This window comes from Prionailurus viverrinus, chromosome D3 (genome assembly GCF_022837055.1).
Source record: "Prionailurus viverrinus isolate Anna chromosome D3, UM_Priviv_1.0, whole genome shotgun sequence".
Classification (NCBI taxonomy): domain Eukaryota; kingdom Metazoa; phylum Chordata; class Mammalia; order Carnivora; family Felidae; genus Prionailurus; species Prionailurus viverrinus.
In genome coordinates this window covers 31,288,039-31,301,265 of record NC_062572.1, presented here as the reverse complement: position 1 = coordinate 31,301,265, position 13,227 = coordinate 31,288,039, and the positions used below count along the sequence as shown (strand labels likewise).

Below are 13,227 nucleotides of genomic sequence, written 5' to 3'. Positions count from 1 at the left end.
GAAGGAGGCCAACAGGGAGAAGAGGGTGATCAGGCTGACTCAACCCCTCCCTCCAGGTTCCGGTCCAGGGAGCCCTCTCGGCCTCTCCAGGAAGGCTCCACAGAGACTCCTAGAGGGCCAGAAGAGGAGAAACAAGGCATCAGCTATCTTTACTACCTGGAGTGTGAGCAATCTGTTTCTTTAAAGTGACTCACTTTTACTTGGGGTGATTTCATCTTCCCTACAATCCCGGTGCTACAGGGCCCCCCACTGGCACACGGGACAGTGATAGAGGAGGGTAAAGAAATTAGAGCTCCTTCCCGCCCAAGGGTCATATGTGATTACTGCAAAATCACTCAGAAAAAAAACCTATAAACCTCAAGCTCCTGAAGGGCTGGGAAGCGTCCTAAATCCGCGCCTCGGCCCTTCCCTTGGCCTGGAACCAAGGTGGTAGAATCGCGAGGCCACAGTATTCAAACCCGCGGCCAACGCCTCTGGGCACCCAGAGGGCCTTTGGAATGGGCATGCTGCTAGTATGTCGCTAAACACTGTCAGTGTCCGGCGCTGCATCCGTGATGCAGGGTAGGGTGCTTGGCCGCCTGGGGGGTTTCATCCCACCCCAAGATGGTGCTGCCCAAGACTGGCCAGGGTTGTGGCTCATTTAGGGCAGGATGGAGTCGAAGAAGGGCTCCGGACGCCCCCTGGCGGAGGTTCTGGGGATGGGTCGCGCTGGGCTTTCCTTCGGGAATTTCTTCCCCGCGACCCTGACATCAAGTCGTAGTCAGTAAACCCAGTCCGTAGGAGGGGGACCAGAGCCTGGCCTGGCGCCCCGTGCCCCCCACCTTGCTGGTTTCAACCGGTCGCCCCCCTGTCAAGTTCTCCCCTGGCGCTCGGACACGAACCAACTCCACTCCCAGCGCTCCGCGATAGTTTCTGACGGGACTTTGCCTGTCGCCCCGGCGTAAGCCCTCGTCACTTTGCAGCGTTGGTCCGTGTCCCCAGGGCCCACACAGCTCGGGCCAGGCGCAAGGAGGAAGCAGGGTAACATTTCCAGCTAAGAAGGACGCTGAAACGAGGTGATGCTTGAAGGGACAGGTCTCGGAGACCCGCGCGAAGGTGAGAGCGGCCCCAGGCCTGGCTTCTCCCTTTGGGGGCGTGTCCCCTAGGCCCCGCCCCCTGGCGCCAGCTGAGTTTAGCGGCGCCACGTTCGTCCCGAGACAGAACCGCTGCCACTGTCGTCTCTGACTGCGCTTGGCCGAGTCCCACCGTCATCACCATGCCCCGGGGAAGCCGCAGCGCGGCCGCCCGGCCAGCCAGGTGTGAGCAGGACAGGGGCCGGGTGGGGAGAGGGCTAGGAAAGCGGGGGCACTCCCCCACCAGGGCGTAATAGTGTGACCTTGGCGACTGCTACGCCATCTTGGTGGGGGGAGGGGCGGGGTGCTGCAACCACGTGTCTAAGACTGTGGTCCCCCACCCTCTGGGGGGAGGAGGGGAGGGTTCGTGCCCGGGAGTCGAAGGCCCTTGGGGTCCCAGTTCCGGGGTCCGGCTGGGATTGACTCTACGTCTCCCCCCACACGCAGCCGCACCGCCGCGCCCTCAGTTCACCCGCCAGCGCACCCGCCGCCGTCTGCTGCTGCACCGGCCCCCACCCCGTCAGGCCAGCCCGGCCTGATGGCGCAGATGGCGTCCACTGCCGCTGGCGTGGCTGTGGGCTCGGCTGTGGGACACGTCGTGGGTAGCGCCCTGACCGGAGCCTTCAGCGGAGGGAGCTCAGAGCCTGCCCAGCCTGCCACTCAGCAGGTGAGCTGCGGGCTCAGGAGAAACTGAGGCCCGCTTCTCTCAAGGCCACATAGTAAGGAGCTGCTGGAATGTCCATGAAGGAGTGCTGTGGCGTGTTCAGAGCTGCCTCAGGCCCAGGACTTTTCCCAAGAAGGGTCTTATTCCTCTGCTGTTGGCCTCCTGTCACTCACAGGCAGGCTCTCCTAGTCCCTTCCCTGAGGCCAAGGTCCCTAGACTCCCAGGGATACACCAGCACTTTAAAAATGGAAAAGCCAAAGTCCTTAGCGGTTCAGAGACTGGCCCAAGGTAACCCAACCTAGTGGAGGGGGGGGATGTTGAAGTTCTGAGTCCCTGCTCTCCCTGTTCCCAGGTTCTGCCCTGTAGACCTTGCATCCCAAGGGCAAGGGGTAGCCAGCGACTCTGGGCCTGTTTCTTATTGGCTTATCCCCTACTGGGTGCCCCACCAGTCCTGAGCCACATGCGGCTTAGTGGCAGGGTCAGGGGTCATGAAGATCAGTATGGCTGAGGCTGGAAGCTACTGGTACTTGTGCAGGTGGGGCTTATACTCCAAGAGTACAAGCACAACGCCATGCTTTTCCAGAGCCTTCTCCCACCTCTCAGGCCCTACATGCCCAGTGAGCCCATTATGAGGCAATTGGGAAATACCGTCTATACCAGCACTAGCATCGGCTAAGTGGGTTTGACAGGGCTGTGAGCTCCTTCTGTTTCACAGTGGGAACAGCTGAGTGTAGACAGGGTAGGCTGCCAGGGATCCCAGGGGCACCTGGGCTGGGGGTGTGGGGAGGGGCAGGCAGCCCCCAGCTTTGGAACCCACTTCTGGGTGGCAACCTGGAGCTGACATTGCTGCCTCCTGTGCCATACCCTAGGCCCCCATCCGCACTGGCCCCCAGCCCCTGCAGATGGGGCCCTGCGCCTATGAGATCAAGCAGTTCCTGGACTGCTCCACCACTCAGAGTGACCTGTCCCTGTGTGAGGGCTTCAGTGAGGCCCTGAAGCAGTGCAAGTACAACCACGGTGAGCAGCTCCTGACTGGGGCAGGAGTGGGAGGGGCAGTCCCGCTTCCTGAACCTGCAGGCTGACCCTGAGCCTGTGCCACCCCTCCCTCCACAGGTCTGAGCTCGCTGCCCTGAAGAGACTGGTGTAGACCGGTGCAGATCCATGAGCCAACCCTGCACCCACCTTCACCCCTTCACCAACAGCCAGACCACTATGTCAGATTGTACCCATGTAGCTGGGGTTGGAAGTGAGGAGGGGGTTTCTCACCCCGCAGATGACCGGAGACGCAAATGTGCAATTAAAAGAGTTTATTTTAGACCATAGCCTGCTGTGTGCCCTCTCATTTAGTTTATCTGCTGGGGTGGGGTCAGGGGGCATGGATGGATGTCCAACGGAGGGGTGGAATGTTTCACTTTATGCCAGCATCCTGGGTGCGGGAGGGGGAGGAGCCCTGTTGTAATTTGATGACCTTGACAATCCAAATAGGGATGAGTCATTAGCAGGGACCCCAAGGGCACCTGACTCTAGGTGCTGGAATCCCTGGATAAACCTGTTGTCTCCCCCTGTCAGGGTTGCTTGCCCCCACACCTTTGGATCCCCTTCTCTGCACCCACATCTTAGGGGCCCCCCCTTGGTGGCCTTACGTCCGGTCTGTGACCTTGCCCCTCTTGCTGATGGCAGCTTCTCAGTAATTCCAGATTCTGCAAGAAGAATGCCACTGGGCTGCTGTTTGGGCCTGATCACACATGGCAGAGGTCATGGCCAACCCCCTTGGATCTGAGTCCAGCTCAGCCACTTGGCTGTGATGTGCCAGGTCACAGGGCCTGCTGAAACAGAGAAGCAGGCCCTTCGATCCCAGGGCAGACCTCACTATCATGTGCTCTGTGCTACTGCCTTCCTTGAGTTCACCAGCTCTGTGTTGAGCACCTACTGTGTGCCAGGCCCTATTCGATATCTCTGGGGGCACTGAGGATGTTCCTGCCCTTGGGTGTTTATATCCCATTGGAGTGGTGGGAATGTCTCTTGGTGCACTGTGTTCTAGCTTGTATGTACTTCTGCGTGTGGGGTTTTCTGGGGGAGGGGGGTTTGGGGTCTACCTCTCAGCACACATAAGTCTGTTCCCTGGGACTTCTGGGTGTGAGCATTCCTCCAGGTGTCTATGTCTCCTCCTTACCTGGCTCCTGGCCCCAGCTAACGGGTCCTGGATGGCAGGGAGCCCTTCCTTCGTGGCTTTGAAAGGGGACCTTGCTCCTGGTGGTCACGCCGAGTGCTCATGCGCCTCCTCCGGCCATCACTTGTGGGTTGTAGGCCTGACAGGCAGCGAAGCTCCTCTGGAAGGCCCAAGAAGCCCTACCTATGGGAGCTGGGGAGAAGGCGCACCCTCCCCCTGGGGCTGTAGCGTGAGACTCACCTGCGAGCTCTGGACACTGGTCATCCAGGTTCTCCAGTAGGGACTCGTAGCGGGTGGGCGCCCCATCCTTCCCCTCTGTGGAGGGAGTAAGACCGATTCCTGACTGGCCTGGTGGTTCCCACCTTCACCTCTCACTCGACCTATTTGCTGGCCCTGGCTGGGGTCAACAAGGCATTGGATGGGAAGGGTCAAGGCTAGGTCCTGGCCAAAGTGGGGGATGGCCCGGGCCTTGGGTGGTCTCGGACTGCTGTCCCCCTCTCACATCCCAACATAACTCCAAGGGGAAATCTTGGGCCCCACTTACTGATGATCTGCACAAGGACATAGGTCCCACGCTCCTGCAGCAGGGGGCTGCCCATGGAAGGGGCCTGGGAAGCCCCCTCATCCAGGCTCACCAGGTGCCCATCCTCAGCCAGGAGGGCAATGGTCGCTGGGAGAGCAGGGAGAAAGGCAAGGCAGGGGCTGGTACCTCTGCCTGGGGACCCTTGGCCCCTCCTCCCCAGCACCCCTCCATGCCCCCTCACCATCTGGGGGCACCTGCCCCCTCTGCCTCAAGTGGGCAGTGAGTGTCACCAGGCTGCACCAAGTGTTCACCAGCTCCCAGCAGCCAGCTGTAGGGACAGGGCAGAAGTGAGTGAATGGGACCCTCTGCTTCTCCCAGTCTGGGACCATCTGTCTCGCTTTCATCTCTTCTGTAACCCGAGGAGGGAACAGGTCTCCAAGATTAAGACTGTACCCTCCTCCACCCATCTTCTGAGATGTCAGTGACCAGGGCACATAGCTCATGCCTCCTGCATTGGGTTCCCCCCTCCCACTCCAGCGCCGCCTCTACACAGGACTTCTCTCCAGCACCAGACCCCCCCATTCTCCTACCCCAGCCCCACCTGCCACCAGAAGTCCGGAAATCTTTAAGTGTGGCTAGAGCTTTAGGTGCCTAATGTGCCCTGAAGCTTGAAGACAACTGACTGAATTAGAGACTGTGTAATTTAACAACATGCCCTGTGGTGTTGTGGTGGGTGTTCTCCTAGAGGAGCCCACTGGAATTTCCCACAACCCAGCCACCAGCGTTTTCCCTCAAGGGACTCCAAGCATTTGCCCTGTCTTCTCATAGAACTGTTTCCCTAAACCCCCCATCCCCTTACCCAAGTGCACCCCCCTTCCTCACACTGCCTCCCCACCCTCCCCTAGGGCGGAGGAAAGCAAGCCTCTGAATGTACTCTCCCCCTACCTGTCTCAGGACAGGGGATCCCGCTTACCTCCAAACATCACTGTGATAAACATGCCTCTGCAGGGGAGAGTAGACAGATGTGTGGGCTTCGATCCCCTAACCTCCAACTTCCTGACTAAGGAAGGATCTGGGGCTGAGATCTATTCTGGGTGGGGCCCTGCCAGGAAACGTGCATACGTGTTTGGGAATGGGTGGGTGGATCCAGGCTTAGGTTCTTGCTTGGCCACCGTTGGAGCTGGGCTCCACCAGCCTAGAGGGGTCCCTGCAGCTAGTTCAGGACGCCTGGCCTCCTCTTCTTCCTGCTTGCTGGGTCAGAGCAGCTTTCTGGGTCAGAGCAGCCGGAAAGCAGACTGAGGCCCTCTCAGCTTCCAATCTGGTCTCCATGGCAGTGGGAGCTGCCAAGTCATCTAGGCAGCAAATGCCTTCCCCACAGTATCCTGGTAACAGGATCTGGGGCTGGAGTATGGGCACTCCCTAAGGCAGGGCTAGAGTGCGGGCTCAAGCCTTGTAGTCCATGGATGGCCCAAGACCACATCTCCCCACCAGTACAGACAGAGCTTGCAGGCTGAAAGTGGGAGAGGACCCTGTCCCTGGGAAAACTCCCAACTATGAGCTGCGGCCATGGCCAAAGCCTGGTATCCTCACCAACCTTGCTCTCCCCTACCTTCTCAAGGCCCTCTTCCCTGTGCTGTCTTTGCTCTCCTTTCCCTCTCTGCTTTCCTCCACACCTTCAGCCTCCTCTCTCTTTCCTTCTCTCCTTGTTCCATCAAGTTTATTGAGATATGATTTACAGTAAAATTCACTTAAAGTGACAAAAATCTGACAAATCGCATAGAGCCACCACCACACTGGGGAGGCAGATCATTTCCCTCACCCCCAAAATTCCTTTATGCCCCGTTGTAGTCAATGCCGGCCCCTGGCAGCCACTGCTCTGTGTTCCGCCCCTGCCTTTTCCAGAATTGTATACAACAAATCATAGAGCATGGAGCCTTTTGAGTCTGGCTTCTTTCACTTAGCATGAGATTCACTCAGGTTGTTGTGTGTATCAATGGCTCATTCCTTCTTATTGCTGAGAAAGGTCCCATTGTCTAGATGTGCCACAGTTTGTTGATCCACTCACCTATTGTTTGGATTGTTTCCAGTTTTTTGCCATTAGGATTAAAGCCAGTACAGACATTTTTGTGCAGATAGGTGTTTGTGTTTCTGCGCCAATCCGTGCCCATCCTTTAACTTTTTCTCTCATTTTCTCTATCATCTTCTTTCCTTCTTCCCCCTAGCGCCTTTCCCTCTGTCTCTACCTCTTCGTTTCTGTCTCCTGCCCCTTCTCCATGAGCCTCTACCAGACCCCTTCAGCCAGGATGCCAGGTAGGTGTCTGGAGCAGGCTCCCATCCTGTGCCAGCTCCCTTTTCCCCAAGGTTTTAGAAATGCCTTCTCCCCCCTTCCCCCACAGTGATTAGGCTGTTTGTCCTGCCCTCTGGGCCACTGAGGTAAGAAGAGGACTGGATCCTCCATGCGGCTCCCCCAGCACCACACTCTGCCTCTGTTTCAGCACTCAGCTCAGTGCTTCCACCTGTAGAAAGGGGGTTGAGAACATGACTCAGCAAAGTCCTTGTGAGGATTAAATGTGGTAACAGTTTGTTTATTTAGTAGGCTCCACGCCCAATGCAGGGCTTGAAGTCACAACCCTGAGGTCAAGAGTTGCATGTTCTACCAACTGAGCCAGCCAGGCACCCTTTAAAACATATTACCTTGAGGGACGCCTGGGTGGCTCAGTCAGTTAGGCGGCCAACTTCGGCTCAGGTCATGATCTCGTGGTCCGTGAGTTCGAGACCCGCGTCGGGCTCTGTGCTGACAGCTCAGAGCCTGGAGCCTGTTTCAGATTCTGTGTCTCCCTCTCTCTGACCCTCCCTGTTCATGCTCTGTCTCTGCCTGTCTCAAAAATAAATAAAAACGTTAAAAAAAATTAAAACAAAAAAACAAAAAAACATATTACCTTGGTCTCAGCATGCAGAAAGTACACATTCAGTACTGTAGAAACAGGTAGTGTTTCCCCCGAAACTATTTAAACACAGGACACTTTCTTCTCGGGACAGCACTATCTCTGGGACTTGTGTCCTGCAGAACACAGCTCAGGAGTGGCTGCAACCAGATTCCAGAAGAATGGCCACTCCGAGCCCGGGAGCCTCAATTCCAACAACCATCATGGTTGTCCCAAGAGTTCATCTTCAGTGCGACCAAGGAGGAATCAGATGTTGAGTGTCTTAGAGATGCCCTGAGGAGTTGTTAGGAATGGGATGGGGCCCATTGGAGGTAAAGTTCCCCCAAGGGAACTATCTAGTCTTTGAGTTAATAAGAGTGCACTGTTCTAATTACTTTTATTATTTAGGTATGGCAAGGCCAGCAGACCAGGAGGTTGCCATTGAGAAGATAGTTTGTTCCCTGCAGATCTCTAAAGGAGGGGGCATGCCGCACCAGAGGGGAACACATGGGGAAACACCCAGTAAGTCAGCAGGCAGAGGGAGAGGGGGAGTCTTTACTGGTGGTTTCTGAGGCTAAGAACAGAGGAGGAAGAGTAAGCAGGCTCCAGATTGGCTAGTTTGAATAATTTCAGGGCTCTGGGGCATAGGGACTTTCCCTGGATGTCAGGTACCTGGCCCTGGGTGACTAAGGCAGGATGATATTGCCCCACGGTATGAGAGCCATAGAGAAGGTGGTTGCGGGTGTGGGCTCTGGATTGGTTTGCATCTGATAAGTGCCTGCATTATTTCAGGAACTGGCTAGCTCTGAGAGGGTCAGTGAGTCCCTCCAAGGTCAGCAAGGCCCCAAATGTCAAAGCATCAGAACACAGAAAATGCAAGGCATGATTAATAGACACACCGTCCCCGGCACTGAGCAAATAAATCCCGTCTGCTTCTTCCCAACCTTTGGGCTCGCACTATACTCATCTTCATTTTCCTAATGAGGAAACTGAGCCACAGAGAGGGCAAGGAACTTGCCTGAATTCATGAAGACGAGGAGGTTCTGAGATTCAAGTTTGAATACCAATTTGGGAAGTCAGCTCCCCTCTGTCTGGCAAATTAAAGGGACTGACCATGTCAAGTGCTGGCAAGGATGTCCCTGGAACTCTCCTACCTGCTGGTGGCAGTGCAGATTGGTACAACCATGTTGGGAACACTTATGTAATCTACTAAAGCGAAATGTACATGTTCCCTATCACCAGGCAACTCCAGCCCCAGGTGTCTACCAGAAGAAATGAGAACACAGGTGCACCAAACACATTGACAGGGATGTTCACAGCGGTTTTAGTTGTAATAGCTAAAGACTGGAAAGCACCCAAATGTCTAATAACAGGAGAATGGTATAGTCATCAAGCCATACACTTAAAATCTGTGAACTTTACCTCATGTGAGTTACACCTCAATAAAAAAGGATCTACCTGCTATAACACACATACGGGCATATGTGTAGATTTCCAGGCTCCTCGGAAGTCCCTGTGGGCCAGGACCCCAAAGACATCTGGGAAGATAGGGCCAGCTGTTGGGCTCCAGCTACTATACCCCCAAGTCCCCACCCCCAGTTAATGGGCTGATTTGCATGCCTTGTCATGGTCCAGGGGCTTCCCCTGCCTGTGCTCTGAAGCACCTGGAACACTCCCAACAGAACAACTCCTGTCTGCCTCCTTGCCTCTGGCCATGGCCTGCTGGCATCTGGCCCTTCTTCTGACTGGGGCCCTCCTGTCAGGTGAGCTCTCCCTAGGCCTGGCTCACCTGGGGTGGGGTGGGGTGGAACTGGCTCCAGAAGGCCCCTACAAGGAAACAAGTCAATGTGGGCAGTGGGAGGGTTCTAGAAAAGGCATTAAGGTGGAGGGGAGAACTGGCTATAGATGGCTCTGCCCTAGACCTGGGGCAAGTCACATATCTGTATGGGCCTCAGTTTCCCCATTTGTGAATGACGAGATTGTTAGGATCCCTTTGGATTCGGATTCTTTGGGGTCTTTTTAGTTTTTCACAGGGGAAGCTACCCTACAGGGCCTCAGGGACAACCTATCCTTGAGAAGATTCCCAGCAGCCAGTTGTCTGAGGTTGAGTCGATGGGTGGGACAGCCCAGGAGGCTTCCTGGTGGTGGTTAATCCATAGCCAGGGTTTGGAAGAGCCAGTGTGACTGAGGGGCAGGGGTCTGCAGGGCAAGGAATGGGGGTGGGCAGCAGAAGGACCCAGAGGCCACCAGTCCCACCCTCTGAACTCTAGGCGCTCAACTGAACACAGATCCTTGGGAACATACCACCAATGAGGATTTAACAGTCACCAACTCTGTGCCCCATCCAACCTCGAATCCATGGCACTGGGCTATGGGCCTTTTGAGAGTCAGTCTCCGTGGAGCCTTCACAAGGTTGGGGCAGGAAAAAAAGGAGCCCATGTCAGGCCTGGGCCCATGGGTGTCTCGCTCTCTCTCTGTCTTTCAACCAGGCTTGGCCCAGCCGGATGCACTGCTTGTCTTCCCAGGTCAAGTGGCCCAACTCTCCTGCATTCTCAGCCCCCGCCATGCCATCATTGGGGAGTACGGCGTGTCTTGGTATCAGCAACGGGCAGGCAGTGCCCCCCGACACCTCCTCTACTACCGCTCAGAGGAGGACTACCACCGGCCCCCTGACATCCCTGACCGCTTCTCAGCAGCCACGGACGCCGCCCACAACGCCTGCATTCTGACCATCAGCCCTGTGCAGCCTGAGGATGATGCAGATTATTACTGCTCTGTGGGTTACATATCCTAGGAGTGGACTGTGGGATGAGCGCCTCTTGACTGCCTCTCACATCTGCACCCTGACCTTGGGCCCCTAACTTTCTCTGAATCTTGATTTTCCTCCTCTGTAAGATGGGTTAGTAATATTAAACGTGAACAATTAACTATTCTGAGAACCATGAGATCCCTGCTGAAAGAGTGACTGGGAGTGTGGGGGTAGGGATAGAGGGGATTGTTACAGAAGAGGAAGCACCTGAGACCCTTGAGGCGGGCCCAGCCTCTCCACTGGCCCCCAGGGGACTCAGACTGGTGGCCTGGGCTTCCTGTTACCTGAGGAACTGGAGAAAGAGAAAAAGGAACCAGCCCTTGCTGCTCCTAGTTCCACATGGCAGGTTGTGGTCCAACGCTCAAGGGGTGACTGGACTGGGTTCTCATGGAGCTCAGGCTGTTAGCTTGGAAGGCGGAGGGGAGCTCCTGCCTACTCCCTGACCGGGCAGGGAGGCAGGGGTGTGTGTGTGGGGGGGGGGTGTACTCAGAGACACCTGTGGACCAGGTCATTAGGTACTGAACACTGGTGGCCAGCATCTCTCCTGTCAGAAACATGTGTTCCACTGGTCTCCAGTGATAGGGGCTATGCCCCTCTCCCCACTCCAGGCTCTCCCACAGGCAGGGAAGGCCTTACCTGAGCAACTGAGCCCAACAGGGAGCACTGGGTAGAGGGGCAATTCTTATCAGAAGCGGAGCTGAGCTTCTGGGTATGGGTTGGGCGGGTGGGGTTCAGGTACATACTCCTCTTCCATCCTGGTTCCCCCAACAGGCGCCTTATGTCCGGAGGTCATTCATCCCTCAGATGTACTGGAGTTGGGGGTCTCCAGGGAACAGAGAGAGTCCCGCCCACACTCCCAGCCTCCTGGGTCCTCACTGGGTCACTTCTCCATATCTCAGTCTCTATTGGTACCGGCTGGGCAATCAAGACCAAGGCTACTTAGGGAGGGTGAATCAAACAGGCCCCCTGGGCCTGTGCGGGGTGACGGGCTCCAGAGCTTTGGGAACACCTTCCCTTCTCCCGAAAACCCCAGCCGCCCCAGTGTCCTCTGGCTTGCCCCCACCCCCAGGGCAAGTGCAGCCGGAACTCGACCCTCGGCCTGTGGCTTTAGGCCGGCCTGCCCCTCCCGGTCTCAGTTTCCTCTTCTTCACTCCCGCCAACGCCTGCCCAGCTGTTTCCCCCACGACCAGGAAGCGCTTTGAGAACGGACCCGGGACCATTCCCAGACCTTGTGCCCGGAGCCAGAGCGGCTAAGCGGAGGACTACAGGCGCGGCGGAACCACCGAGACGCGAGGACCTCCGCGCGGCCTAGAGCGGTCCCGGAAGTGCCCGCGGGCGGGGGGCGGGGCTCCGGGCGCTCGGGCCGCCGCGGGCTCCGCGTCAGCAGCCGCCACGGAGTGAGGCCGGGTCGGCCGCGGGTTGGAGCAGCTCAGGTACGGTCCCGCCCCGCCCGCCCGCGGCCCCGCCCCGGCCCAGGTGAGCGGCCCCGCCCCGACCCGGGTGAGTGGCTCCGCGTCAGCCAGTGTGACCACCTGCCCCTCCGGTGGCCCCGGGTGTGGGCGTCCCCCATCGGCGGGAAGCATGTAGGGGCTCCAGCGTCGCCGCTTGCGTGGCGTGTGCGTGTCCGCGGCCGCTCGAGGGCCTCCAACCGGGAAACCCTGACCGGTCCGAGGGTATCCCCAGTGCCCAGGCCCTGGGGGCTCCCTGAAGCATAGGGTGACAGATGCAAGAGGAGCCGAAGAAGACCCTGAGAGAGGTGGGAAGATGGGGTCCCAGACCTTTGGATCTTCGGCCCAAAAATATTTAAAACATTGTTAAGGACAGCTAAAGGATTGCCAACTTTCTAAACAGAGTGGGAACGTCAGCGTATAGGTGGTCCGTAATGGGAATGGAAAACCCCTAAGGAGGGAACTTTAGAAACACCAGGATTTAACAGGTGGGTGGAGGAAGAGTTGCAATCACAGATACCCAAGAAAAAAATAACCAGAAAGCATTAAAACTAGGGGGAAAACTTTCAGAAACGAAGGGAATAAAGCAGGGGGTGGGAGTGGGGTGGGTGGTTCAAAACCTTGAGGTGTTCAGGTAGTAGGCAAGGTGGGTTTAATGAAGGGGTGGACCTGTATTATCACATCTCCCAGGTTTTCAAGAGAAAGCCTGAAACTTACTGAGTTTTCAGTATTGGCAGCTAAGTCAAACAAAAAGGAAAAGTTCAACTCTTTGCGAGCCAAGCAAAACGCGTCTGTGGCAGGATCCCCAGGCTGCCAATTTGCAACTTCTGAAATGAAGGGTTTTGAGAAGGGAGCTATTGGTGAGCATTGCCAAAAGGGGTGGGAAAGTGAAGTCTGAGAAGAGAGGGATTGGCCATAAGGAAGTCATTGGATGCGACAGCTGAAGACCCTGCTGAAACTGGAAACTTGAAATCTGTCTCAGTGCAGTACACAGTCGTATGATTTTCTTTGGCAACATTTAACATCTTAGGAGGAATTGATGGAGGAGGTTGGTAGTTGGCAGCTCGTTACAGCAGGGCAAAGAGGTGAGGAACGTGATGCTGGTCAGAGTCCATAGTTGTTAGATCCACGATAGAGTCTAAGCTAGACAGGGAAGGGTGGACTAAAAGAGGAGAACCTGGGTGAAATTGTTGGGTTGTTTGACCTGATGAGGTGGATTTAGAGAGCCTGAAGGACTGGAGATTATGGTTCCTGAAGAGGAGGGGGAGGGGAGTTAAGTGGTCAAAGAATTTTTGAGAATCCTTCAGTTCTATGCTTCTTTTTACACCGGGCTTTTTTACCCCCTGGAAATTCATTTAAAACAAAACAAAACAAAAGTTTCCAAATAGAAATGAGTTCCATCATGACTATGCTGATTAATTTAGCATGGCATGTCTTTTGAGCAGCTCATTCTCCACGCTTCAGTGTACCGTTAATAATACCTGGGTATAGAGTTGGTGAGGGTTAAATGCAAATGTGCCTGTAGAAGATCTAGTGGTGCCTAGCACATAGTAGATGCTCAGTAAACATGAGCTGTT

The 13,227-nt window shown here is 55.9% G+C and overlaps 4 protein-coding genes across 19 annotated transcripts in view; 3 read left to right on the top strand and 1 right to left on the bottom strand.

Moving 5' to 3' along the window:
* Positions 1–1,135: 1,135 nt before the first annotated feature.
* CHCHD10 (coiled-coil-helix-coiled-coil-helix domain containing 10) lies at positions 1,136–3,098 on the top strand. Its single transcript, XM_047826835.1, has 4 exons — positions 1,136–1,296; positions 1,560–1,779; positions 2,646–2,793; positions 2,890–3,098. Exons 1-4 carry the CDS (start codon positions 1,256–1,258, stop codon positions 2,907–2,909), a joined length of 429 nt encoding a protein of 142 aa, XP_047682791.1. The 5' UTR covers positions 1,136–1,255; the 3' UTR covers positions 2,910–3,098.
* Positions 3,099–3,883: 785 nt separating this feature from the next.
* Positions 3,884–5,467, bottom strand: CD3H22orf15 (chromosome D3 C22orf15 homolog). Its single transcript, XM_047828586.1, has 5 exons — positions 5,443–5,467; positions 4,711–4,797; positions 4,491–4,616; positions 4,187–4,261; positions 3,884–4,106 (listed from the first exon to the last, which is right to left on the bottom strand). The coding sequence occupies exons 1-5, from the start codon at positions 5,465–5,467 to the stop codon at positions 3,967–3,969; spliced, it is 453 nt and encodes a 150-aa protein (XP_047684542.1). The 3' UTR covers positions 3,884–3,966.
* Positions 5,468–8,998: 3,531 nt separating this feature from the next.
* On the top strand, positions 8,999–10,323 carry VPREB3 (V-set pre-B cell surrogate light chain 3). Of its 2 annotated transcripts, none has more exons than XM_047828140.1 (2): positions 8,999–9,156; positions 9,883–10,323. In XM_047828140.1, the coding sequence occupies exons 1-2, from the start codon at positions 9,108–9,110 to the stop codon at positions 10,185–10,187; spliced, it is 354 nt and encodes a 117-aa protein (XP_047684096.1). In that variant the 5' UTR covers positions 8,999–9,107; the 3' UTR covers positions 10,188–10,323. The 2 variants fall into 2 exon arrangements, with proteins under 2 accessions (XP_047684096.1, XP_047684097.1); XM_047828141.1 differs by having other exon boundaries at positions 9,036–9,156; positions 9,919–10,323.
* A 1,220-nt stretch (positions 10,324–11,543) lies between these two features.
* ZNF70 (zinc finger protein 70) overlaps positions 11,544–13,227 on the top strand; it is a 59,019-nt gene continuing 57,335 nt past the window's right edge. For 6 of the 15 annotated variants that reach the window (XR_007145851.1, XR_007145854.1, XR_007145849.1 and 3 more), the window contains exon 1: positions 11,709–11,958. The gene's annotated coding sequence lies outside the window, so the exon portion shown is untranslated. The other 9 variants (XR_007145852.1, XM_047828048.1, XM_047828052.1 and 6 more) reach the window with 7 other exon arrangements.